The following is a 26,966-nucleotide window of genomic DNA, read 5'->3' as shown; positions in this document are numbered from 1 at the left end:
ACTGAAACAGCCTGATTCATCCTGTATAGTGTATAGAAACGTCCCCAGGGAAGCCTGTGCCGACCTTTTCCATACAGAAGTTTGCTACGTAGGAATGGGGTGGAGGATTTAGAAGCACCTAGTTGCTGAGCTTCAGAGACATGATCAGAAGAGGAAAAATTTTGAGTAATCTTAACCTGTGCTGACACGTCAGTTTGGTACAATTGCTTGAACTAAATCATAAAACTTTCTGTTGATGGCTGGGACATTTGTGGCAAATTATTTTTAATAACTGGCTGGCTATATGTGCTCAGAATGAGTGCAGAGGAGAGCTCAGTGTGTGACAATTCACATTCATTTTCTTCCTGTGTTGAAAGACCATGACTGAGACAGATTCTGTCTGTGTTCTTCAATCAACATCGTTGAGAGAGGTGTTTTACAAAACCTTTCTTACAGGGTGTGAACCAGAAGATACCCAGCTTGCATGATTGGCATTTGGGAAAACTGATATAGAGGTGCTAAGAAAAATAGGGAAATACATTATCTACTTTTAGTCAGTTTTTAGGGTAGAATTATATTTCTTAACAGAGCTTTACTAAACAATTTCTGCATTGAAAACGGAACGAAATGGCTGTGTGTGTTTGTAGTCCCTGTAAGCATTGATGTTACTTTTCTATGAAATACATTTAGGAATCATATGCTTGAAAAACACCTAGAGAATGTATGTGAGAGATAGATGGTGCAAAACGTGTTCTGTGTAAGAATTCACTGGTAGCTTTTAACCTTAAATTTATCCTTCAGCTCCAGATGCTTACTTAGAAAGTGAAAGTGAATATTCTGCTTCCTGCTCAGAGGAGGAGGACGATGAAGAAACCCAGAAAGAAGTCAGCACTGTTTTATCAAGTCAAAAGACACCAGCAAAAGCTAAGGTTGCATCTACACCTCCTTCCAGAAAAAAAGTAACCAAAAAAAAGGACAAGATGGTGAGTGTGCAGAAAATGTACTCCTGAGCCAGCAAGAGTGAAAGGATGTTTATTAACAATAAGCTGTCAGTGACCGCACCTAGGGAAGAACTGCTAGATTCATTTCAAATTAAACCAGCTGGGTTGGCTTTTGCTGTATTTCTGAGCAATCCCTGTTAGGGATCATGTGAGCCTATGGGCTAATCCAGTCTGTATTCTCAGCAGCTACAGAATGAGATGTTCTAAGATGTCTGTGAAACAGGAGACCTAAGAAATGATGAAGAAATTGACTCCTGTAGCACCAAAAGAATCACACTTTACTTTCTGGCTTGGTGTTCAGCTTTGTCATCTTATTTCCCTCCAGCACCAGGGATCCCCCCCTGTATTATTGCTGTGTTCTGCTCCCTCTGAATATCTTCTCTCTTTTTATCTCTGGTAAAGAACCATCTGAATGTTTAGCTTTGGCAGAATGCTGCCGTAGAAACCATGTTTACAAATGTCTTCTGGATTTCTGTTCATTCTTGCTCTGTGTCTCATACTGACTGTCTTCAGACATGTTTGTGGGTACAAAGGAAGAGGGGTAACTTGTTAGCAGAGGTGTGGCTGATTCTTGCTGTCCATTTTTAGAGCAACCTGGTGGTGGAATACTTTGAAGCTCACAGTAGTTCCAAAGTGCTCACTTCGGATCGAACACTGCAGAAGTTACGGAAGAGAAGATTGAATCAGGTACGCTTCAGAGTGAATCGCACAACTCACAGAGCTTTTGATTTATTTGGTAAAGATCTCTCCCATCAAAATTGCCTGACGTTGCTATTTTCACTTTCTATCTCTGCTGATGATGTTCTTGGTGGTAATACTGATTTATGCAGGGGTTAGGTAGCGTTTCAAGCATTGTGTCTCCCTTATGCCTTCCTGCTCTAAGCAGGGACAGTGGCAGTGGGCTATTGCCCAGTTGTTGGGACCTGAGACAGTAGGGAAAATGCAGGGAGAAAGTTGAAAGCTGCAGTTATGAGAACAGGTTAAAACTTGATTTCTGGGGAGGAGAAGAGGGAAAAGCAGAGTTGTAGGGACCTACACTAAAAACTATCATCAAACCAATGTTTTGTCAACGAAATGCTATGGGGAATTATAAGTGGTCTTGATTATGTGTAGAAGAGATGGAGAGAACCCTTTTCATCTGTGCATTACTGGGTTGATCCCTGTACAGGATTGGGGCAGCTTTAAATGTTGTCACCTAGTTTGTGAAGTGCACTTTGTTCCCTTCCAGTTCCTAGAAGACAGAATCTGTCTAATTGTGGTGACTGAATTACTACATTTTTTTCCATATGCCACTTCTACAGCCAGTTTGAAGTAAGCAGTTGTATCTTAGAGAGACAGGTATGCACAGACAGGAACCAGGGAAGCATGTAAAACATGCGAATTGCTCTCGTGTCTGTGCACCCATATGGGTTTTTAAAAGATGGCATATATGCAAATTGCCTGATGCCTAGTATTGTCTAGAATTGCTAACCAGAGAAACATCTGGATTTTTAACAAGTTCTTTCATAACAGCTCCAGACCAAAATCAAGGCTTTCAGTATTAAATCTACTGCTGGCGCCAAAGAAAGTGAAGGTTTAGCAGTTCTGTCTCTCAGTGCTTTATGTTTGGTATACTGCGGCTGCCTTTTGTGCTCTTTCCAGAGTAAGCTGTCTTCTACTGCAGGGGAGTGGAAAGCAAAGCTGTTAAAATTGAATAGAAAGGGAAGCCAATGTAGATCTGATGTCACTTGTCATGCTACTGTGCTGTTTAAACACCAACATCCCAGCACATCTTTAAAGCTGAATTAATCCTTTGATTCTTGATATTTTGAAATAACACTTTCTCTACAGTTGTGATTTTCTTCCTCTGCTGTATTTGTTTTGTATTTTGCTTTTCTATGATTATGTTTATGAGCATTCTGTTACAAACACAAACATGAACCATTGCTAACATGTTGATTGAGGTCCTTGTTCCTGTGAACTTAGTTATGGTGTTGGTATCTCCCTAGTACTGTGCTTGATGCTGTTTTAAGTTTTAAGCATGTCCATTATTTCCATAGTGGTGTTCCCATACTCAGCAGGAGGAGATAAACATGGTGCAGTAGTGGCACAGACATGATTTCCAGTCCTTGTCTGGCTGCCATTTCCCATACAAAGGTCATTTACTCTCTGCTTTGTTTCTTCAGTAGCAAAACTGTTTTTAGAGTCCTCAAAGGGGGTGTACATGGAGAAACATAAGTTGAGTGCACCGTTGGTGAAAACCATTCTAACCTCTAGCCAGAAAACATACTAGAGGGGCATTTGTAAAGACTCCAAGCATATGTTCTATTTTTCTCAGCTTTGAATTACTGTTATGTTACATCTTTCTCAACACAGCAAACACTGCATGACCTTCTGGAAAAGTCTCCCCTTGCCTATGCTGCTGAAATTGAAGAGCTAAACCAGCAATATGAGTCCCTGTTTTCCAAGTGGATGTTGCAATTACAGTAAGTATACAGTGAGAGCCACTGAAGAGACCTAGCAAACAGGCATTGCCATAAACTTACCCTCATATCAACAACATCCCGGGGATGAGATAAGGAATTTTTTTTTTATTTTGATTGCTCTAATTTAAAATTAAGTGACATTATTTTGCATAAAATTTTCTGTAGACCAAATCATATCTGACTAACTTCTTGAACTGAAGTGAATCACTGAATGATTTGAGTTGGAAGGGACCTTAAAGATCATCTGGTTCTAACCCCCCTGCCATGAGCAGGGACACCTCCTGCTAGACCCGCTTGCTCAAAGCCCCATCCAACCTGGCCTTGCACACTTTCAGGGATGGGACATCCACAGCTTCTCTGTTTCAGTGCCTCCCTACCCTCATAATAAAGTATTTCTTCCTAATGTCTAATTTAAATGTACCCTCTTTTAGTTTAAAACCATTACCACTTGTACTATTGCTGTACTCCCTGATGAAGAGTCTCTTCTCCATCTTTCTTGTAGGTCCCCTCTGAGTACTGGAAGGCCACTATAAGGTGTCCCCAGTGCCGCCTTTTCTCTATGCTCTCTCTGTCTTCATAGATAGGAGAGGTGCTCCAGCTCTTTGATCATCTTCATGGCCCTCCTCTGGACTCACTGCAACAGGTCCATGTCTTTCTTTTCTGGAGGCCCCAGAGCTGAACACAGCACTTCAGGTTCAGTCTCATGAGAGCAGAGTAGAGGAGGAGAATCACCTCCCTCAACCTGCTGGCCATGCTTATTCTGATGCAGATTTCATTATTTTGATGAAATGAGGTTACATTCTGCCTCACTAGTTTGTTCCTCTGTAAACCAAGATAGAGGGCATTTACAAATAGGGAACATGAATGATGAGAAATGTGGCATTTCTGAACAGCTGGTTATGCTTTCAACAGTATAGTTGGTAGTGAGTAGCCCGCTGTCAGTTTCTTCAGCATGTGGCTATCCTCAGTGGTGTAGCAGTAAACTCTGAGTTTCTATAGTACCTAATGGTCTAGGTAAGAAGAAACCTTAATGCTGTTGAAAATGTTAGCATTAATTTTATGTGGGTTTGCATGTATCTTGGAGGAAGGGAGAAAAGAGTAAGCAAGAAATTAAACGGGGAAGTACAGAGAACTGTGAGACTCTAAAGTGTCTTAGAGAAGACAAGCCACGAACTCTGAAATTAAGTACTGAGGCAGGAGCAGATGCTCATGAGGAGAAAGCCCTTTGCAAGGGAGTGGATTGTAAGAGAATTTGTGTTCCATGGGGAGTGACAGAGCATATGAAAAGCCTTGAAAGTTGGAGACTTGCTGGAGGAGGAGTTCTCTGTGACTCAGTGACCTGGAAAAATGCTTAGAGTTGTATGTGGCAGGGTAAAAGGAACAAATCCATACACAATATTGAAGTCAGTGACAGTTGTTCAACACCTTACCTTTGTCCAGTGCTGTTTGAGCAACCTGACTCTTATTTCTGGTGAATATGATGTTTTTCCTGCTCCTCCAAACAAAGTAAAGATTTGTGAATTCCTACCATGTTCTTTTTATGCTTTTTCTATGTAATAATCAGGATAAGGAAGGGATATGAGAATAAATAGATTTTGCGGTAAAATTGTGCCGGTGGATAATAGTAGAAAATCACCTTGCAGGCTTTTTTTTTTTTTTAACTTGTAGTGACTGTGACCCCTAGTAAACATTTAATATAATCACATGGTGAGGGAGTAAATGTGAATGTTTGTTAGTCTTTGTTAGTTTGAAGATGCAGTTCTAGTCTCATACTCTTGGACAGTACCATTTTCTTCCATAGATGTTTTGCTAAATTTGTGGTCCTCTAGTCTGCTAAAACACTCCTTTAACTAGGATGCACGTGCCGCATTTTGGATATCTTGCAGATAACCTTATGTGTCAGCTGTGAGCTGAAGGTAAGCCTGGAGTTGACAAATTCCTTAAAAATGTGACAATTTTAGAGGCAAGATTGCAATCAATCATTTTGCTTAATGAAAATGTGAATGTATAAACCTAAAAATGGACTTTTACTTTTTTTTTTTGATTCAGTGTATTTGCTCACTTCCCTGCAGCTTGGGTTTCAACATCGTGCTTTACGGACTGGGCTCAAAGCATGATTTGTTAGAGAAGTTTCGCATCTCTATGCTCCAGGATTCCGTTCACCTTGTAGTTAATGGATACTTCCCTAGCATCACTGTGAGATCTGTAAGTGTAAGAAAAAGCTCATATGTTTACCTAATCATCCTGCGTTACAGATACCTCTAAAATCTTTCAATGTAAAACATTAAGGAGAGCTGCTTGCATTTTATAGCAGTAGACTCTTAAATGAAGAGCAGTTCCTTTTTTTTTTTTTTAAGATTTTAAAGAAATGAGCCCATGCGTTTTTGAAGGAATTGCTATGATTCTCATCAGTAATATATTCATCTGTCTGAAATGTTATTTTATGTCACTGTTTTGAAAAAGAGTAGCAATTTTTGGCTTACATTGACTGGGGAATTTTATGGTAAAAATCAGAGTATCTCTATCATGACAGTAAAGGGCTAACTTTCAGATATTCTGCACTAGGTTCTTCAGTGCCAGAGCCCTTCAGAAGGGGCAGTGGGTGACTCTGCTATTTTATGTTTCAGATTCTCAACTCCATCACAGAAGAGGTACTGGACCATATAGGGACCTTTCGCAGCCCCCTTGACCAACTTGAATTCATCATTAAAAGGTTTAAAGAAGGTAAAATGACTGATTTTTGTACATAAAAACAGCAGAGTTTGCTTACTGGTAGGAGGGCCTGGACATTTTCTCTGCTCACAGTTTTCATATATGCTATTACAGTTTTAGTCTACTGTAGCTAGTGTTTTCTAGTCTTGAAGTTTATGCTACTTCTGAAAATGTGCACCAGGATCATGTGCACATGATCCCAATCTGTTATCTTTGTCAGTGTTTAACACACTAAGTTCTGTGGAAAGAGGAGGAGGAGGATGTGAGCATTCTGGCAAGTCAGAGGCTACTCAGCCCTTTAGCAAGCTGAAATGCTCATGTTTCTTGCATTTAGCATGATGCCTTTGTGCTTTACTCATATGGTGTCTCTGTAGCCATGTGTTCCCTGGTGGAAGACAGGATAGGTAAATTCCAGTTATATGAGGGAACATGGTTCTGTGTGGCTGCTTGAGGACCTAATACAAACCTTGCTGAGATGAACAGAACAAAGAGTTGGAATGACAGCTGCTGATGGATACCAAGTCCCTTGAGCCCCTTGGGAAAATCATCCCCTGGGGCGGGTGTCTTTCCATAAATTTCATTATAGGCAGGATTAATGCTTAAATGTACATGATTTAGTGCATTTGTCATGTAAACTTAATATATGCATGTATGGATGTTAAGATGAAATAAAGGACAGCAACGTCAAACAAGCAGGTTAAAAATGGTTTCAAAATGCCAAGTTAAATGGGCACTGCCACACTGAGTGCTTGATGAATTCTCTTTGTTTGTAGGTTGTATTGCTTATTTCTATATGGAAAATTGCCATGTAATCTTAATTGTACAGGGCTTTGGTGGTGTTTAAATGTTTTCTCCATCCCTATCTTAGTGGTTTTGGTGGGACTGAGCGAAAAAGACTGATTAATGGCAGTACCCTTTTGAAGCTACATAAATCGGTTTCATGTACTACACTATAGCTGATCTGACAGGGAGTCTGAGGAACTTCTGGTTTCCAGTGATAGCCAAGTATGTATTAATTTGCACAAAAACTAGCTACTCTTCCTTAATTATTTCTGGACTCAGGAAACAGTTGTTCCCTAGGGATGACTACAGCAGCAACAAGCTAAGTTGGGAATCTTAATGTCTACTGTTTGTATTATCCAAGCTCAGTCTTTGTAACTTTCTTTGAGGGTTCAGTGGGAAAGAATTCTAATGAATTCAGTAGGCTTTGGATCCAGTCTTGAATAGAATAGATGTGTTTTCATTGTTTGAGGAAGGGCTTAAGGATCCTAGTCATGCAACTTAAAAGCAGCTGAACAAACTGTGCTTAGACTTCCCTCCTAACGTATGTTTGAATGACCCTGAATCACAGGAATCACTGAAAACTGAAAAAAAATGAATCACTGAAAACCATAGGTGACTCCTGGAAGGGCACTGGGCAAGTAGAAAGTTTTTTAAGATTAAAAACTTTAGATGCAGAAAGAATAGTAGCTGTGATGAGAACTGCAATACAGTGAATTGAGAGAGAGCCGCTCAGCTGCTCAGAAACACCAAGTATGGGACAGGGATCAATGTAAGCTGTACAAGGGAAGTTATTTGATAATGGAGTGGTGAATGTGAAGCGTGGTGGAACATATTTGTCCTAGGCTGCACTGGGAAGGGGAAACCACTTTGTGTGCAGTTTCTTTGATTGGTTCTCTGCTGTTTTTCGTGACCTTACAGATTCATCTTTGGAGCTCTATGTCCTTATTCATAACCTGGACAGCCAGATGTTGAGAGGAGAAAGAAGTCAACAGATCCTTGCACAGTTGTCCTCTCTGCCTAGCGTTTACCTCATCGCCTCTATTGATCACATCAATGCTCCCCTCAGTGAGTCCCCTTGGGCCTGATGTAGCAAAAAGAGAAGAATCTGCATTCTACTTCGGGGCTGCTGAATGTGTTTCATAAGCTCATGTATTACTCTTGATGTGCAAAATAGACCTGGTGATGTATGTATGGTTGTAGCAGCTAGAAGCCCTGATTGGGACTGTGGCCTTGTTGAAGCAAAACTGTATAAAGATACTGAAAACTACCAGTCTTTCTGATTGCTATATATATATAATATATATTATTATTATATATATATACATATATATATATATATATATATATATATATGAAAAAAAAGAAAAAAGACTCCAGGCTTCTGTCACCCTTTGACTTAGGGACTTACTGAAATGGAGATTGAATGTTATGGTTGTCACTGCATCTAAACAATTTTATCGGCCAGAAATTCTTTGCACACTGCTGATTCTGGAATGATTTGAAGCATATCCATGAAGCTGGTATGAAAAGGGAATGTATACAAATGTTCTGTTGCAGAGAATTGTCTTGCCTGAACTGTGACTATCTGGGTGCATGTACTGCAAATTTCATAAGCATGCATTGTTTTCTCAAATATTGTAGTAGATCTTAGTACATTTTAATATTGCTTATTTAATGCCTGAGAAAAGCTAAACCTACTAATTCTGTCTGCTTTTTCTTTCCTCTCTGTCTAGTGTGGGATCAAGCAAAGCAAAGCCTCTACAATTGGCTTTGGTATGAGACAACCACCTTTAGTCCTTATGTGGAAGAAACGTCTTATGAAAATTCACTGTTAGTACAGCAATCTGGATCTTTGGCTTTGAGTTCCCTAACGCATGTCCTGTGCAGTCTCACAATGAATGCCAGGTAAGGCACTGTTACACTTCACAACAGCACCTACTGAGGATCCAGTCCATAGTAGGTTACTCTGGTCTTTACGTATGGTCTGTTACGTATACACCTAGCAGGAGGCAATCCCTGTTTTCTGACAATGTTTTTCAAGATTAAAAGGATGGGACCTGGTTTCCATGTGATCGTTTACTTTAAATGAACAGTTTGGATAGCAAGCTTTACCCAATGACTAGATGCATGCACCAAATCCTGGTCATGAGGGAAATATAATATTTGCCTTTCTTTTTTCCTGTTGTCCTCCCCATCTCCTTTCACTTAGGGGGATATTCAGACTGCTTGCCCAGTACCAGCTGGAGAACAAGGACAACCCATCTTACCCAGGTACATACAGACCATTTCTCATCTGTTTGGATTGGAGTGGTGGTGTTGCAAGCTCGGTCACAGTGGCACTGGCTTTGGATATGCAGGTTACATCATCAGCAACAGAAGAGCTGTAACTGTTGGTTCAGTGAATCTTAGCGGTATAGACTATCTTTCTAGTGGTGCTGAATCTCACCCTAAGAAGAAATCAAGAGTGGCTGGATCCTAAGGATCTCCTCTTACTGTTGTCTACTTTCAAGTTTAGGCATTATTGAGACCATTCAGGGCAGACTGGAGTTAAAAAATAAAATAAAATCAGGGAAGAACATGAATTTGCACAATACTAGCACCTAATAAACTAGGGGAAAAGAGGATATTCAGTTCCTATGCTGCTCCTAGATGACCTCTGTGTACCTGCTTTCTAGGATATATGTGGAATACGCTGTCATTGTCTCTAACAGATGCTGCAGAGGATATGAGCAGTATGTTAATTGTTCAGAAAGACAGAAGTAAGATAGAGTTGGAAACTGAAAGGTGCACTATGCTGAGAAGTGCATTTAAGGTCCTATTAAAATTCTGTTAGGCAGACAGGGTGACTGGAATGTTAAATCTTATTTTTTTGTTGATTACTGAAATATTAGCTTTGTTGTGTACTTAAAGTGAGGATGGTGCTGTAGCCATTGTGGTGTAAGCCAAAGCAATATTTGTAGGTGGAGATAACATGTATTGTTAGACCTGGAAACATGGGACAAACTTACCACTTCAGTTTCTCATTCTTGCCCTTTTCTGTCTCCAGGCCTCTCTTTCCAAGACTTCTACCAGCAGTGTCGGGAGGCTTTCCTTGTAAACAGTGACCTGACACTCAGGGCACAGTTGACAGAATTCAGGGACCACAAGCTCATCCGGACCAAACGGGTGAGTCAGGGGAAGAAGATAATTATGGGAATTCAGCTATCTTAAACAAAACACTGCTTGCTTCCTTGGAAGTATTCCTAAGACACAAGTCTGCAGCTCACAGTGAGGCTGTATTGTTCGAAGCACCTGGGGACTAGCAAAGGCTGAAATTGTGTAATTGCAGCTCTTTCCATGACTCCAATCTGTGAACACCCTTCACGTGGATAGGGGGCTGTAAAAATGTGTTGTGGTTTGGTTACTCTGCAACCTACAGGCCTTTGTGGAACTCAACTTCCTGAAGACCTTGAGAAGTAATGGATTCTGGAGGCTGCCAATCTGCTTCACATAGCTACCTATATTTGCATGTTAGAAGAGTACAGGCTAGCCCTAGCACTGCTATACTGCCTCATTATTAGATGTGGGAGCAAAGGTTGAGGAGCTATGTAGTGACAGAATAGCACAGCCCACCAGAAGCTTTGAGTTTTCTCAGTGTTTGTACATTTCCAATGTTGCTCTAGGGAAGTATTCCTGGTTTTAGAAATGTTGTTGTGAATGCTGGCCAGCTCTCACCCCAGCTGCAAGTACATGTCAGCATAGCAGTGCTATCTAGTGGCTTGCATTGCACTGGTGTTAACAGAATGTGTTGCATGTCTGTTCTCAGGGAGCTGATGGTGTGGAGTACTTATTAATTCCTGTAGATGACAGTGCCTTGACCGACTTCTTAGAGAAAGAGGATGAAGATGTATAACGTCTGTCTGTTCCCAAAACATCTACGGCAATTGCTCTCAAGGGCTGCTGGAGAGGGGCATATACTCAGATCTCTCTTTCCAGCCCCAAAACTGCTGGACTACTTACCGAAATGTAATAATTGTAATGAACAGTGCTTCTTGTTCAGCTATTTCAGGTAGTTTGGAATGATGACTTCTGTAAGCAAGGTATTTCTTGCTCTGAAGTTAGATTTGTCTGCTTTGTCTCTTAACTCAGATGATACCTTTGTATCTATGTAGGCAACCATACAGTCAGGAAAACTAACTCTGTGCCTTCTGCTCATTACCTCACTAGACATGAGGGTTTGGCTGGAGCAGTTCACATGGGAAGTGCAAACCACCAGATGGTCAGAGCTTTAGTTTGTATTCGTGATGCAATTTTTCTCAACTGAGTGCTTTCTGGTACTCCTTTACCAATTAGACAAGACTGCTTCCAGTGTGTAAAGAAGTAAAGATTTATAATGCTAAGAGACCTGCCTTGACTGCACAAGGAAGAGAATATGAGTGGGACAGGGATACTGTGGGTAACTTATTAAATTCTGGCGATAGAACTGAAGGACTTTCCCAAGCTAGAATTCTTTTATAAGCAGATTTAGGTGATCAAAATTGCCATGGACTCAAGTCGTTGCCTCTTGGTGAGGTTGAGAAAATCCAGCCTCTTTCATCTGCTTTCCAATTTGCAATCCAGGAATGTGAAGAGGCTGTGAAGCTTGTTTATTTTTAAAAAGCTTGATTGTATATATGTATTTTTTACATCAGGAGTGTCCATTGAGGAGGCCTTAAATGCCACTTAAAAGCTCTCCCTTTTTGTAGCCCTTAGAGGTTGGGAGACTGCTGAAGTTTTGCAGCTTTTCTTCATTGTATTTCTCAGGTATGTGGGAGTAAAGTCCTATAGTTCCATCAACTGTAGTCTGCCAGCCAGACTTCAGGGACTCATTATGTCTAATACTTGGTAGCTGTGTTACAGCTCAATGTTGTAATAGTACATATCAACCAAATAAAGTACTTTATTAATTTTCATTAGATTGTCTCGTCTTCCACGAATGTTTTTATGTTATAGGAAGATAGAGATCTTTCTGGCAGTTATGCGAAAGCCTTGTTTTCATTATCATGTCAAATATCTGTGCAGAGCCTCATGCAGCATGCAGAAGACCTCAAACTAATTAGCAAAAGTATTTTATGGTCTTTTAAGATATCAAAATTACAAACAGTTTGCCTGCTTTTTAATGCCGGTATATAGCGTTAGAAAAGAACCAAAGCATCACATGGAATAATACTGTTACCTGTGTTCCAGGTGTTACCTGGTATATCCCTCACTGACAGAAGCCACAGGACAGAGGTTTACATCCTGACTTTGTTTTGTATTGGAAAACACAGGATATCTACTTATCCTACTGTCAACTAGGTTCTTCAGTGTAAGAACTATTTAACTTTGCTGGAGAGTCTGATGGGGGGAAAACTGGTACATGCTAGCAGTACTCTCCACCTTCCCTCTACAGAACATTTTCCAACTAACATCCTCTTTTGGTATTATGTGCATCTGTGTTTTACAGGCTGCCATTCCAAACTTAGCAAAACACATCAGATCCTGCCTGCTGCTACTTAGGCTACCATCAGAACCACTAAAACTGTGATCAAGGCATTGTGTCTTACCCAAGCTCTGTAAGTTAGGTTTAGAGTTCATGAACAAGTGCTCTGATTTATTAGTTAACGGTTTTGGTAGAGTATCATGCAAGTGATGCCCGTAGAAGTCAAAAACAAGTGCAGGAAATACCACCACTTATCTTATAAAAGGTTACCTTTGAATCAATTCTTGGCTGATACTGTGATGCAAGCATGAAAGCTAAAGAAAATAACTGTGAATTAATTCCTGTGGTTTTCTTGTTAAAGTATTTCAGCTTGATTTCAGATTGTCTGGATGACTATTCCACCTATGCATTGATTTTCTCCCTCTTGCATTCAGTGCATATACTAAGGATACTGGCTCTTTGGTATAGATCTGGTGGCATTTTTATCTTCTGTAGCAATTCTGGACTATTGTATTTGGAGGGATCAGTTGTACAGTTCCCTCCTTTATTTGGGGAAGAAGGAATTTCTTCCCGCTTCAATTCTCAGCTTAGTCAAAGGTCTTCATGGTATTGATAAGAATGATTGTTTTTTTTATATACCTTAGAAGACTGAACAAGTAATATATTCTTTAGATGAAGCAGGCTGGCTATTTCATGTTTTGAAGTTGTTTCATTGAACAAGAACACAAAACAAGATATAACAGGGGGCTTAAAATGCTTTAATGGTGATGTTACATTGTATTAAAATACACAATGTGGCAGAAAGCCTCTGATCACATCACATCACATCAGTGTTCTGGGGTCAGTGTCTAGGACCACTGGGAAAGTCTGAATAACAGAGCAGCTTCTTGACATTTCTCTTGGGCACTTCTAGTAGTACTCTACTAAGGAAGAGCATAGTCCTCAGTTACCTTCTTAGCTGAAAGAGGGAGATGTCTAAGTTACGGGGAAATATTTCCCAGATTTTTTCCATGATTTTAGTCTTCATGTGGTCTTCAAAGCCCTAGGGTTGTACAGGACTCCAATGCATCGAGTTGCTGTGTGCAGCACAGTAAAGACATTGCCAAATAAGCCAATTTTATTTATTCAACTTAAAAAGATGTAGTTTGTAAAGAAATCTTTACAAACTTGGGATGGAAGTATTTTCAGTTTGTTTAAATATTCTGCTGGTATGCACATAATCCAGAGTTGGTAAGATATTCAAAGGGTAGGTTTTTCTTTCAAAAAAAGAAAACACACACAAAAAACAAGCAAAAAAAAAAACACAATCCAAACTCCCCAGAGGTTACTGATGGTGGAAATGTTACTTGTTCACTTTTAGTAATCCTGTAATTAAGAGCCATATGTATAGAAGCTGTTTTTATTTAAAAAAAAAAAAAGTAACAGGTATATTAAATTAATTATAACATTAATAAGGGAGTTATAGCTTATTAAAAAACTTCCAAAGGTTTTTTAATTGAGGGTTCCTCTGTTAAAGAGCTTTAAAGCTGCATTAACGGTAGATTTTGCAATTGAATACTAGTATCAAATGCCTGAATTCTGCTCTGTATTTGCATATGAGCTGTGTCTTAATAAAACTGTTAATGCAAACCAGTGATCCATACCCTTTCATTAACTATTATCAAGAGCTTTACTAGCTAAAATGCCAGTGACTTGTACTGACATAACCACAGTAGGATGAAACTGCTCTGTAAGTTTGAAAAGTCAGGTTTTCATATTCTACCCAAACCAACCCTTGAGTGGTGTGGTTATCAAATATTTTAATAAGAGTATGTAGTAACAGTAACTTTATTCAAATGCAACCCAGTAATTGAGTAAATCATATTTGAGTAGCTAGAAACGAGCATTTATTAGGTATCTGACATAACATATATCCCAGACTTTGGGGGAACATATAATACAATCCTACACTGAACCAATCCAGAGCATCTTCATTAAACTTGCGTTTGGATAGGTCTGTGCAAAATAGTATGAAACTCTTGATTGTGTTCTCTCACCCCTTTTTTTCTTCTTTTCCTTTTCTTTTTATGCCACCTGGAGGGGATCTCTGTCTTTCTCAGACACAATTATGTTGATTTTGTTCTGTAGGTGGATAGTTAGCATGTCACCCAGCTCTGACAAAAAGCCTCTCTCTGTGTTACTGTGTTCACACAGAATAACACTTATTCCGTTGGCAACTGCATCCAGAATATCATGGTGGGACATCTCTCCTGCCATTTTGAGAAAGAAATGCCATGGTAGATTGCATACCGTTTCGGAAGCCGTTTCTTTGCAACGTATGCAGAATCGTAATTAAAAACTGGGAAGATGCAACAGCGGAAGTAGCCCATAAGGAGGGATGCAATGCCATCTGCTCAGTGTAAGAACATGGCACACTCCTACCCTAGTGTCCCTTGAAGGACTTTCAGCTGATGTCCCCAGTGCACAATTGAGCAAAACCACAGAAATTCCATGCCCTCTTTGAATAATAGTAGATTTTGCCACTTAGGGCAGGAAATAAGTGTGCAGAGTGGTTTGGAAGTGGACTGTCTAGGTGTCATGCATCTACTCAACGGGGTTGCTGTTGATGGAGGATAGCAACTGAAGAAGGCTTGTCAAGAAGCTGTGTGAGGGTCAGCTCTGCAGTGCTATGTATAAAGGAGGAGATGGGACATGCCTTGCCAAAGAACTTGCTTGAATTAAGTACTAGAGTGCAAGGCAGCCTTTGCATTGTGGAGCAAGCTGTAGGAAATACCTGTCACACTATCAGAAAAAAGACAATGGATTAAGTATCCGTTTGGCCAGATACACTATTATGGTCATTAAGTGGAAGATTATGTAGACTGTTACATTCCATCTTTCTTCAGGCAATTCTATAGGGAACTGAGGAAATACCTTGTTTCTTGCCAAAGGAGAAACACACTGAAGGTTGCAATAGACTTTTCCATCAAACACTGATTTTGAAATCATGTATGGTTAATAGTGTTTACTTGAAATAACCATCAGTGTGCCATACAGCCATCTGATCTATGTTACCTCTACTTCAGTGTTACTCTGCCATTTCAGTAACTGATCATTTCTCAGTTCTAACAGGCAATCTTTTTCTGGCCAAACCTTTCAACAGTCAACTCTTTCTTCTTTTTTCGTAGTGCCTATTTTTATAAAGATAATGAAACAACATAATCTCTTACCTGTGAGGTAGAGGTCAGCTTCCGTTCCCTTCAGGACACTGCTCCCAGAACCAGCACACAGAGCAGCTTTCTTCACTGGTGAATCTGCAGGATACAAGGTGCCACAATTAAACTTCTTTCTCTATGTTCAGCCTTTGCATCAGTATTGCTATTAAGTGTTTCACAATAACTACTACCTTGATTTTAGGGCCAATGTAAATTTGTTGGAGGAAGAGATGTGTTTGTCAGTTTGAAAGAGTCATAGGCCCATAGCATCTCTGACAGTAAGCAAAATCCCCTATGTACCAAGAAGATGCATAGAAATTTTTCTACAAGGGATTGTGAGAGTTAGTGGAAAACTCCAGCATGGAGACTTGTTGCTGGCTACTGCAGCTTAGCTCTTTCTAGTGAGGTGTTGTTGGTTGGGTTTCTGAACTCTTTAATTCGCTGCTACTTTTTCCAGGACTCTAAAGTTCGACTGTGTTTGTTTTCCAAACTAATGATGCCACTAAGGCAGCATCTTCCCTCTGATTTATAACTGGTTCCTAATTCTTAGCTTTCAGAAGGCCAATCTCATTGCAAACTGAGAGCTCCTCCACATCATAAAAAAATTGCCTGTTTGCTATGATTGCTGATTCCAACCTATTACATATGTGGTAGTGACAAGGAATTTAATTGTGCATATCTAGTATGTTCAGTACAAGAGATGGGGTGGGCAAAGAATTTTCAAATTCTATTAAGGTTTTACAGTATGTTGCCATGCAATTACTGTTGATTTGACTGGAATCAAACACTACAATCCCACACCACAATGACGGGTTTCAAAATAGGTTTGTTTTGTTTTTAGTGCAATTGATAGTATTAGGAAGCTTGTAACAAGACTTTTGTCTCATACAATGCAAAGAGTTTTCAACAAATTTGCTCTCACAAATTCTATTAGCTATGCGTCTTGGATAGGTAACTGGGATAAGAGGATACATGTTCCAGGATTTAGTAGTGACCACGCTTTGAGCTATGATAGTTTGCCTTCTCTGTCACCATTTATTTTTCATCAAAGCATGGATGGCTATATGTTCAGAAGGATACCACAAAGCACTTATTATTTTAAGGTGCTTTTAAATTTAACATTCAGTCACAAAAGGGATCATACAGTGAGGTAGTACACACTTGCATCTGATATCTTGGAGAGGGAAATCTTAGTCATTATAGGAATTATGAAAAAGTATGTCTCATACTCAGCTTGTGGTATCCCTCCTTCGCACTGACAACCAGCATAATACAGAATCGCCAGTCAGAAATACAGATGATGTTCTTGTTCCATGACTGTATCACAGAAAATCTAAAACACTGACTCTTGCCTTTAACAGCGCTTCATACTACTTGAAAATAAACCTATCCAAGGCAGCAATATTTTACACACCCATGCATACACTCACACTACTTGTATTCCTGGAATACTAGTTCAAAGGGGCAGTCTTACTGGCAGGTTTGTTTACCTAGTGTCTTGCCTGTTCCCAGGGCTAGGCGGATGTGGGGTAATTTTAGGTGACTTTTGATACGCTTGATGATGTCTGACAAGGAGGCTGGTTTACTCAGTGTGCATAGACGTCCCATTCCAGTATGTGGAAGAAGAGGCTGAGGAGAAAAGAAATTCAAATTACTGTGAGAAAGCTGACTCCAGAAGTTTACATTGCTTTCCCTAATGTACAAAAATGAGTATATTGGGCATTAAGGATGAATACCTCTGTACTTTATGAACAAACATGTATGTGATGTTCTTAAATGTAACATAATGACTAGCTTTTGGAACTTATGTTAGAATTAGTTCAGACCACGCAGCTATTTTCATTGTTTGGGAAAATGTCCATGGCTTCAAATCCCCAGAGGCTAGTATTTCAGAGCACGGGCAGGTAACATAGGAAACCTGTAATGCCAGTGAATGCTGGACTTAAGTTTTTAGGACAGTCAGCTCACACAAATAGTACATTCACTGGAAGTAATGCATGATTTTGTTACCTTCTGTAATATGAGAATCTCAGTCTTGTGATGAAGAAGGTTGTTCTGGGACAATAATGCCACCACCTCCAGCAGTGCTTTCTGAGAGCAGTTCAGACTGACTCGTGTTTGCTCCTTACCTTCAACCCTGAGGAAAGATGTGCTTGGTGTTTACTAAGAGACTGGATAAAATTTCAGCATTGTATTAGTAGAATATAAAGCTGTTCTACCACAGAGGGTATTCTACCAGAGATAAAGGGAAAAAAATAGACACCAGACATGGTAATAGTCTAGTGTAATCTACTTTCTTGGAGTAAACAGATACAAGAATTTAATTCAGCTGTCCTCATTAAACTTCTTGTAAACACTCCTCTTTACCATTTCTAATTCGTGTGATGCTACATGGAATTAGTTACCATGTAGTATAACATGGATTGATCAGAAGGGGATGATTATCCTGTAAGTTTCTGGATCTGTTGCTGAAAAAATAGCAGCAATGCACAGAGGAATGAAGTGGTTACAACAGTAAAATACAGTTCAAGCAACAGAAAAAACACAACATTAGAAAGTGGAGCAGATACCTGACAGGGAAAGTAGTGAGACAGAAGATCTCCTGGATGTCTTTGATTTTGGAGAGCACTGTCTCTACATGTTCAGCGGTGTCCGCACAAAATTCTACTCGGTGAGTGCCTTCAGTTGGATAGCTTGGAGAGGTTGATGGGTGCAGTGGGATGGAATTACAGGCACCTGAGAAAACAGCACCGGACTGCAGCTTTAGAGAGTTGGATGATGTAGCAGATACTGATTTAGCATATATCCAAAAGAGATGCAACTTTGAGAAAATTTTGCACTCAAATCTATTTTCCCTGACCAGAAATGAGGACTCTTTTCCTGTTGTCTCCATTAAGCACAGTCTATTTTAAGTGCAAAGAAGTTGATGGATATATATTATTTTTCATTCTTAATGCTGTTCAAGTTTTATCTTAAGGGTTTTACCAAAAAAAAAAAGTTTCTGGTTTGTAAAGCAGGCTCGGTAAGACAGTTATTTTCATTTATTAGCCACAACATAAAATAAAAATCTAAAAATTTCAGATACTTTAAGGCCTGTAGAAACAATGATATCTTGTACTTTATAAATTAAAGACAATGATTTAAAGTCAGCCGTCTACACTGTTTAACCAAGATAGACAATAAATATGCTGCACTAGTTCTGGCTATATCTAATAACACAGTCATGCATCTGGAAATTTCATCCAGTGTTTGTGTCTTGTATTCCTCACCAAGATGAATTTCCTCAAATATGGTATGGGTACTTAGAAGTACTATAATAACAATTTTTAAAAGTACTCAAATCATATTTGCAAGAACTAGAGGAAAAGAAAATGAGAAGGTCCCCCCATAGAATAATTTGATGAACATGGTGAATACTGATGAGTAATTTGAACCATTTTTTTGTTTTTAACAGAATCTCACCAAGTCCCTTTGTTAGCCAGTTATTGACGCCATGAGGTACGGCATCGTATGCCGTGTGTGGGGAGTAAATCCCGATTCTGTGCTCCAGAGCTCGGACCACCAGCCGTTCCTTCCAGGTCTTCCACGTTACTCGCTTGAGCGGCGTGAATATGGGGGGGTGGTAAGAAAGAATAAGGTCTGCTTTCTTCTGCACTGCCTCCTCCATTACCTCCTCGGTGAGGTCGTTAGTGAGGAACAGGGTCTTCACAGTGTGCGGTGGGCTTGGTTCCACCAGCAACCCCACATTGTCCCAGCTTTCAGCCAGGGAGAGGGAAGCAAAGTTGTTCAGGGCAGAAACGAGTTCCCCGAGATTCATAAGGGAGCGCGAAGGCAAGCGGCCCGCACCACGGATGCAAGACAGAGGTCGGCTCACCAGCTGCAACATGCGGGTACCTGCAGAGGGGGGGAGATGCCGGGGGTGAGCGCGGGTACTTGCCGGGCCGCGAAGGCAGAGCCTTCGGGCTCGGAGCGCCGCCCCGCTGCCTCACGGAGGTGCGGGCAGCCTCGAACCGCGCAGTTCCGCCGCTCACCTCACCCCGCAGCAGCTTGGGGCCGAGCCTGCGCCGGGCCCTGCCCCTTCCGTCGCGTGGCCGGGGTAGGGGTCGGCCTCTGCGCCGCGCCGGCGTGAGGTGCGGGGCGGAAGGGGCTGCGGGCCCTGCGTTCAGGCGGTAGCGGGGCGAGGCGGGAGCGACCCGGAAGGCTGAGGCGAGGGGCGTGGCCGTGGCTCTGCGGCGGTGGGGGTTCTATGGAAGCACCCTAAGTCCCCGGGATCGGAGCGCGGCCGTGCGGGTCAGGCGGGAGCCCAGGGCAGGGCCATGGGGTGCTTCACCGGGCCCTATGGGGGTCCTGGTCCCGCTGCTCCGCAGCTGGTGGCCGTCCCCAGCGGCCGTGGCGGCTGGCCCGGGCTCGCCGCGGGCGCCATGGTTACCTGAGATGGCCTGCCAAGGCAGGGAGCTGGCCTCTTTTTTTGCGTGTGGGGGGAGGTATGAAGGTAGAAGAAGTTGGCATGTAAAAGTCTGATTTTCACACAGCTGCGTCTTTATTATCGTAATTCCGAATGGTTTATGGGAAAGTCGTTATTAAGTTAAAAAAAAAAAAAAAAAACTTGGATCCTGTGCTTGGATGCAGGTGCCTGTCTGCTGGAGGCTCTGATGCCTGTCAGGTGGTGGCTTTGAGATCATGCTTCTATATAGATACTGGCATGTGTTTTTTCTCTATGAATCTGCGTTATTTATAAAACTATAACCTTTAGAAAAGGTGTAAGTATTTAGTATAAACTCATCTGAAGAAAGGCTTTTTTTTTTTGTGGCCTCCCCCCCACACACACTTTCTCTAAGCTTTTTTGTTGTTTCTGGTTCTTTATGTGCTGGGTGGTTGCATAATGCAAGTAAGACGTTAATCCACAGAGTCACTTGAATATTACTGTAAAACTATGGTGAAAAAGCTCATAATCACACAAACGTTTCAGAATCAGAAAGAACTGGAAAATGCTGGGGGAAAAAATGAACAAAACAAATTTCACGTTTTCTTTGCAGGCAATTGCTATATACAAAATTACCTCAGCGTTTTGGTGAGCAGACATGGTGAGAACAATAGCACTTTTTATATATTTTCATATTTTCTGAAATGTTCGCTTCTTGGAAAGTGAATAGCAGCTCTGCATCTCAAAGGATTATGTATTTTACTCTGATGCTGTGAAGAATCTCTAATGAAAAGTGCAGGTTTCCATCTAAGACTTCTACAAGATACGGTGAAAAGGGAAATGGGTTAATTTACAATTTCATCAGTCTAAAATATAATTAGACTTCAGCTCTAAGTTAGTAAATACTAATCCTAGTTTGGCTAATGCTTCATAATCCAGTTTGTTTCTTTTACCACAGAGACATTGTTCAAGTTGCAAGCTCATAGTCCTGCTTGAGTGCATGTAACATAGATACTTGTATACTTGTAAGTATACTTGCAAGTATAGATACTTGGAGGCTTTTGAAAGCTTAGCAGATCAGGAACTAGGTAGGACTATTTGTCTTAAACTGTATATGTACCTTTGTAACGTCTCCAAAGATATTGCAGACAACTATTTTCTCTGCTTTTATACTTCTGGAACAGTAGACCAGTATCATCATGATGCTGATTTTTATTAGTTTTTCTGTACAGTTATTCCTAGCATACCACTACAGTAATTGTTTTCACATAGCTCAGCGCTTTTTGTGGAAGCACTATAATATATATTGAGCCTATAGAGAGATGTATTTGCCTTGGTAGCTAGGTAACTGTCGTTTTAAATTTTATGAAAACTACATACAAATTCTTAAGAAAAGTGTGTGATTTTGTACAGTTACTTGTTTGTAAGGGCAGACTATATGTGGTGCCATTCAGAACTATCCTATCGCTCAAAAGGCTGTAATCGGGTAGTGCCCATCACTTGTTCCTCTGCTTGTAAACTAGTGAGGTATGTGCACCACAGTGTGGCCTCCTGAAGTAGATATTACCTCGATTCTTCAAATTTGCAGTGAAGTGACTGTGTAGGTCCAGTTCACAGATGAATAATGTGTCTCTGGATTGCAACAGTATGAATCAGAGGTTCTGCATTTCCATGGCAAACTTGATTTGTCCTAAAATTAAATGAAACTGGTGTTTTCTGGTGATGGCAAAAGGTTTGCGACAGCAGCCTTGCCTATGGCCAAATATTGAAACAATGGTTATATGCAGTGGGATTTTGCTCATGCTCTCGGTGGGACTGGAAAATAAAACTGAGTCTATTAGCTGTTAGCATTTAATTTCTGATTTAATTATTTTTGTTACTCTTGCTCAGGCTGTCACGCTGCACACTGATGTAGGAGATATTAAAATTGAATTGTTTTGTGAGCGAACACCAAAGACTTGTGAAGTAAGTCAAATAGCAGGAATGAGACTGTCTAGTGTTGAAGCAACGCATTAGAAATGGTGAAGACCACGGAGGAGGTGAAATGACTGTCCCAATTTATCTTTTAACATAATGGAATATTAACATTTTAAGCTGGTGTGGAACTTGTGCAGCGTATACTTGGGTGCTGTGTAATAGTGCCTAAAGGTTTGCTGCCTGTTTCTCACCAGATAAGGTTTGGCTAAGGGTTGATTGTCTCCAAGGTTTGGTGTATCCCAAAGTGCCGTTTGCCCTTTAGGTGAAACATGGGTTATGGCCTGTGATTCCCATATTTGCCTTGGTTTGCCTGCACTCAGTCAGATATGACTTTTTTTAAAAGTAAGAATCACTAGCTTAAATTGAAATCAGTTACTTTTATTGAAAAAAAAAAGAGTCTTGAAGCTATTGATTACAAAATTACAACACATTTACAAAATAAAAATGTTGAATGAAAATGATATTTATGATCATGTTTCAGTCCTCATGCTTGTTCCTCAAGTCAGATGGCCTTGTGCTGTAAAGCTTTATTTAAAATCCTTTGTGTCTGTGACAGTGTCAAAGGAGCAACTTCAGCATAATTTGAGTATGACTGTTCTGTGGCAATACTCTGTGGGATTCACCTAGTGATTCTTTAACCCGTCATAACCTTCTTCTATAGGAAACAAAAGAAATAGGAGCGCTAAACACAAACTGCAGTCTATTGAAATAGATATTGTAAAATACTTTTATTGTGTTTTTACAGCTGTTTTTCTTTTGGCGATAGGTGCCACACAGGACTTTTTAATCCATAGATAGTTTTAGCAGTCAGTATGTCAGAGTAACCTGTAAATTTATTTTTTCCTTCATGTTGTAATTCTGTAGTTCTAATGTTTCTTTAAGACAGATTAAGTACTATTTTAGTTTGAGGCTTTGAAATTTGATATCTCAGAGTTTTCCTGATCTCAGGTGCAAAACTTGCTTCCTTGATTCTGAACAGTCCATCTTTGAACTGAAGTGAAATTATCTTTCTCTAAAGGCATTTTCCATGCAAACTAATCGCCAGTACTTATCAGTAAGGATAAAGGTATCCAAATTATGTTTCATAAGCTATGTGAGGTGTAGAGATCCTTTCAAAGAAATGCATGTTCCTGCACAAAATGAAAGAAAATATTTATGAATCCCTCATCAGATCTGTCTCCTGGATCACGCTATCTGTGAACAGTTTCACCGTTGCCTTTTTCACTTCCATATAGCCTGTAGATAATTTTTATTGCATTTGGTACTGTTTATAACAATGACAAGCTCTGAAGAGGGAAGGAAGAGGCCTGAGTGTTATTTATATTTTTTAATAGTCAACAATAGTCAGGGACAGTGGACAAATGCCATTACATGGTCACAGTGCAAAGCAGAGGCAAAAGTGTTCTTAGTCTTGCCAATGCATTTTAGTAATATTTTAGTAACAGAGAACATTATTTCTGAATATTTTAATATGATTTGTTTCATTTCCTTAGAATTTCCTGGCTCTTTGTGCTAGTAACTACTACAATAGCTGCATATTTCACCGGAATATAAAGGGCTTCATGGTTCAGACAGGGGATCCATTAGGTAAATTCTTCTGTTAATGTCTCTCTATAGTAAAGTTATATAAAAGTAAAACAAAGTATCAAGAAATATAAATAAATTATAAATATCAATAATTATAGAAACAAAATGTTAAAAAAAAAAAAAGATTATTGTATTGTTAATAGAGGTTTTAATGATACGAGCTTACTGGAAAGTTTCCTGTGGTGAGGTTACAGAAGAGCATCCAGTTCTAAATAATGTAATGCAGTAATAAAGCATGCTGTAAATTTTGAGTTTTTTCAGCTCTTTCCACTAAATATGACTAGTAGCAGTTAACTATCGTGGTTTCTCTGTTTTTTTGGCTGGAAGGCTACACTGCCTCTAAAGCATTTGGGAAGATGTCCCAGATGCTGTTAACTGTTTAGGAGAATGTCTGATTCAACTGTGTGTCTGTTTGCAGTCATACTGAATTTAATTTGAGGATATATCAGTATTTTTATATAGAGTTCTGGCTCTGCTCAGTATCAAGCCATGAGAACAGGATCGCTGGCTCAAACAAAATAGAGTCTATCTGGGACCTTTGTTTTAAAATTTTATAATGGTACATCATTCCTGCATATCCCAGTCTGAAAATTATTAATATATTGCGGTTCTTCTTTGTCAGGTACTGGGAAAGGAGGTAACAGCATCTGGGGCAAGAAGTTTGAAGATGAATTCAGTGAATACCTAAAGGTATTTCTGTGCTCTCAATATGCAGTTATGTTTTCAGATGAATTTTCTTTACAGGTTGGAGAGTGATCAGTGTTGTGCTGGATTAAGTTACCTGTTTTGTAATTGTGAAATAAAGTATAATCCCAAAGGGAAGGGATAGAAAGCTCGTTATTAAAATAGAAACAGGCATTGTAATACTTAGCAAGTTAGATTTGAGGGTTATCATTACTGAGAACAGAAGCAGCAATTTTGAACAAAATATTTTTCATGCACTAAAGGCAAAGAAATAATTTTTTGATGTAAAAGCAAATTGGAGGAGCTAGTTGTTATAATGTGGGTTGTGATAGAATGTGGTATTAACAAGAATGGGTTTTAATAATGACATTGAGGCAGAGCAATAAGTCACTGAGCACTTGGTACAGGTTGATGTCCTGCTTTCACAGGCGGTTATTCATGTTGATTTTTTTTCTCTTTCAGCACAGTGTCCGTGGGGTGGTTTCAATGGCGAACAATGGCCCAAATACCAATGGATCACAGTTCTTCATCACTTACGGCAAGCAACCACACTTAGATATGAAGTACACTGTCTTTGGGAAGTGAGTGATCCAACCATTTGCCTCCTAGCCATAGAGTGTGATGGATCTGAATATTTCAGGGCAGATGCAGTACAAATTCAGAAACTTTGGGTTCTAAAGCTCTTTAAAATATTCAGTGTGTATATGTAAATGTATGCTCTTGCACTGTCACCAGAATTAGTTACCCTAAAGTGCTGCTCCATTTTTCTTAGTAGTAGGGAATGCAATTGAAATAGGCATATTAAAAATTACCTCAAGAATGGAGCTGGGTTGAGTTTTTTTGTTATAATTTTTTTTTTAAGCTAGTTGTTCCTGCTTGCCATTTTGTACTGTGCCCAAATGGGTGCATCCTAATTTTTAGCAAACTCAAAAATAACTGGATACACAGTTGTAGGGTTTATTGACAAGCAAGAGTCTGATCTGGAACTAGGATGGGTGCAGTACTGACATGGTCATACTTCTATTTAGATGGAACTTCCTGTTGAGCAGATAAAACTTGTGGAACTGGCACTTCGTAAAATTAGATTAGGTTATTTAAGATGTATCATCATTTTAAAACATTATGTTAATAGAAGCTGCTGATAATATACCATCCCTAAAGCAAATGTTTAATTTTTGAGTCTTTCAAATGCTGCTTTTTCTTTCTCAAAATCATGGTAATATCTTTTCTTTTGTTTGTTGTTAAGAAGTCTGTAGCATGTAAGTGAATCTTGTTGAGAAAAAGCTGTTTTTTTCAAAGACTTAAATATTCAAAGGAAACTGGTGAAAATTGAAAAATATTATTTCCTTCCACCTGCTTTGTGTATAGGCAGGTGGAAGGTATAGGCAGGTATAAGCATAGGTGTTCCTTTCATTTCTGAGTTTGTTTAGAAGTGATTGAAAGGGTTTTTTGGACATATTCCTTAGAAAAGAGCAGAGGCTCTGACAGATTAATTTTGCCAGATTTTCTGTGGCAGTTTAAGATACTCCTGACCCAGTTGCAGAATCAGGAGAACAGAATGTGTAGTCCATGCTCCAGCCCACAATTCAGCATCCAAGATTCAAAGAGCTGATGAATGTGACAGTGAATTGAACTGTGAATGGTATGTGTTTTCTGCAAAGTCCATTACTGGGAAATAAATTGCCAAGACTTACCCAAAAGGTGAGAGGTTTATTAGAATAATCCCTCTTACCACTTCTTCAGCCTGACTGGGCATCTGAAAGCCTAAACACAGTTGTGCCATTAGACTTACACAGTTATTGGTTCTTTCCAATCTTGTCTTTGTGCTGGAAGCTTAGTAATTATAATTGCACATTTGGAAGTTGATTTTCCAGCCATGGGATTTCAGTAATTCACAGTGAGGTTTGGTTTGGCTAGTATCTTGTCAGTCAGTTGACTGGTCAGTCCTGCCTGCAAGGAAGTGCAGCCAGGGTCTTCACAGAGATGTGGTTGGTAGAAAATACGATGTTGTCAGGTCAGTGGAAATTACTCGTTCTTTTATCAGAACCTGTTATGGATGATTAACATTTCCTTTCAAAATAGGTTATATGCCATATATAAAGTTTTGGCCGCCTTATTTGTATAATTTGCTTGCAGAGCCCTTGTACTGTGATACTTAGCTAACTGTGAAGTGTTTTGAGATACATCCATTTTGAAAGTTCAGTCACTATTAGAAGGAGATTCCTAGCAGTTCTGCTTTTCTTCCAGAGTTATTGATGGCTTGGAGACCCTGGATGAGCTGGAAAAGCTGCCTGTGAATGAGAAAACCTACCGACCTCTTAATGATGTTCGCATTAAAGATATTACAATTCATGCCAACCCTTTTGCTGTGTAGCCACAAATAGTCTTAATGCATTCTTTAGAGATTGGTCAGGTCGACTGCTGGGTGATTATGGTGTTTAGAGTGTCATTAAAAAGGGTTACTCAACCTTGATCGTACCTTTGGTCATTGAACGCAGGGTTCTCAGATATTGTGACATTGTTTGGGAGTTGTCATAAGGGAGTCTCGTGCTTCAGAAGACAGTTTTTCCAGAGTATATTCCTTGATTTTGACTTTTAAACTTTGCTTCTTGCACTTGTAAAACAAGAAAAGACTTTCAAAAATACATATATTTTTGCAAACCTTTGTTCTCTGCCTTGTCTTTCACTGTGATAACTGTGTTGAAACAATGGGCTTTGCTA

At 39.8% G+C, this 26,966-nt stretch overlaps 3 protein-coding genes across 15 annotated transcripts in view; 2 read left to right on the top strand and 1 right to left on the bottom strand.

Moving 5' to 3' along the window:
- Positions 1–15,687, top strand: part of ORC2 (origin recognition complex subunit 2) — a 20,282-nt gene extending 4,595 nt beyond the window's left edge. For 2 of the 3 annotated variants that reach the window (XM_083842622.1, XM_083842623.1), the window contains 10 exons: positions 781–962; positions 1,569–1,667; positions 3,336–3,445; positions 5,518–5,650; positions 6,073–6,169; positions 7,859–8,005; positions 8,674–8,845; positions 9,150–9,211; positions 9,987–10,105; positions 10,746–11,872. In XM_083842622.1, coding sequence (XP_083698748.1) covers positions 781–962; positions 1,569–1,667; positions 3,336–3,445; positions 5,518–5,650; positions 6,073–6,169; positions 7,859–8,005; positions 8,674–8,845; positions 9,150–9,211; positions 9,987–10,105; positions 10,746–10,832 — 1,208 coding nt within the window. In that variant the 3' untranslated portion in view covers positions 10,833–11,872. Of the gene's footprint in view, positions 1–780; positions 963–1,568; positions 1,668–3,335; positions 3,446–5,517; positions 5,651–6,072; positions 6,170–7,858; positions 8,006–8,673; positions 8,846–9,149; positions 9,212–9,986; positions 10,106–10,745; positions 11,873–15,547 lie in introns of those variants that run through there. The other variant, XM_083842624.1, reaches the window with a different exon arrangement.
- Positions 13,118–19,735, bottom strand: NIF3L1 (NGG1 interacting factor 3 like 1). 5 transcript variants are annotated; one of them, XM_083842661.1, is made up of 7 exons: positions 19,606–19,735; positions 19,037–19,468; positions 18,145–18,310; positions 17,585–17,711; positions 17,065–17,203; positions 15,590–15,673; positions 13,118–14,629 (listed from the first exon to the last, which is right to left on the bottom strand). In XM_083842661.1, the coding sequence occupies exons 2-7, from the start codon at positions 19,458–19,460 to the stop codon at positions 14,445–14,447; spliced, it is 1,125 nt and encodes a 374-aa protein (XP_083698787.1). In that variant the 5' UTR covers positions 19,461–19,468; positions 19,606–19,735; the 3' UTR covers positions 13,118–14,444. The 5 variants fall into 5 exon arrangements, with proteins under 5 accessions (XP_083698787.1, XP_083698791.1, XP_083698789.1 ...); XM_083842665.1 differs by having other exon boundaries at positions 13,118–13,745; XM_083842663.1 differs by having other exon boundaries at positions 13,118–13,456.
- PPIL3 (peptidylprolyl isomerase like 3) lies at positions 19,613–26,906 on the top strand. 7 transcript variants are annotated; one of them, XM_083842666.1, is made up of 7 exons: positions 19,613–19,704; positions 20,611–20,658; positions 21,888–21,962; positions 23,468–23,561; positions 24,184–24,251; positions 24,708–24,826; positions 26,493–26,906. In XM_083842666.1, exons 2-7 carry the CDS (start codon positions 20,656–20,658, stop codon positions 26,617–26,619), a joined length of 486 nt encoding a protein of 161 aa, XP_083698792.1. In that variant the 5' UTR covers positions 19,613–19,704; positions 20,611–20,655; the 3' UTR covers positions 26,620–26,906. The 7 variants fall into 7 exon arrangements, with proteins under 7 accessions (XP_083698792.1, XP_083698796.1, XP_083698798.1 ...); XM_083842670.1 differs by having other exon boundaries at positions 19,652–19,670; XM_083842672.1 differs by having other exon boundaries at positions 19,662–19,704; positions 21,888–22,036.
- Positions 26,907–26,966: the final 60 nt, after the last annotated feature.

The sequence above is a fragment of the Anser anser genome (genome assembly GCF_964211835.1).
Source record: "Anser anser genome assembly, chromosome: 6".
Lineage (NCBI taxonomy): Eukaryota > Metazoa > Chordata > Aves > Anseriformes > Anatidae > Anser > Anser anser.
The sequence above is the reverse complement of the archived record's forward strand: the minus strand, read 5'-3'. Positions and strand labels throughout refer to the sequence as shown.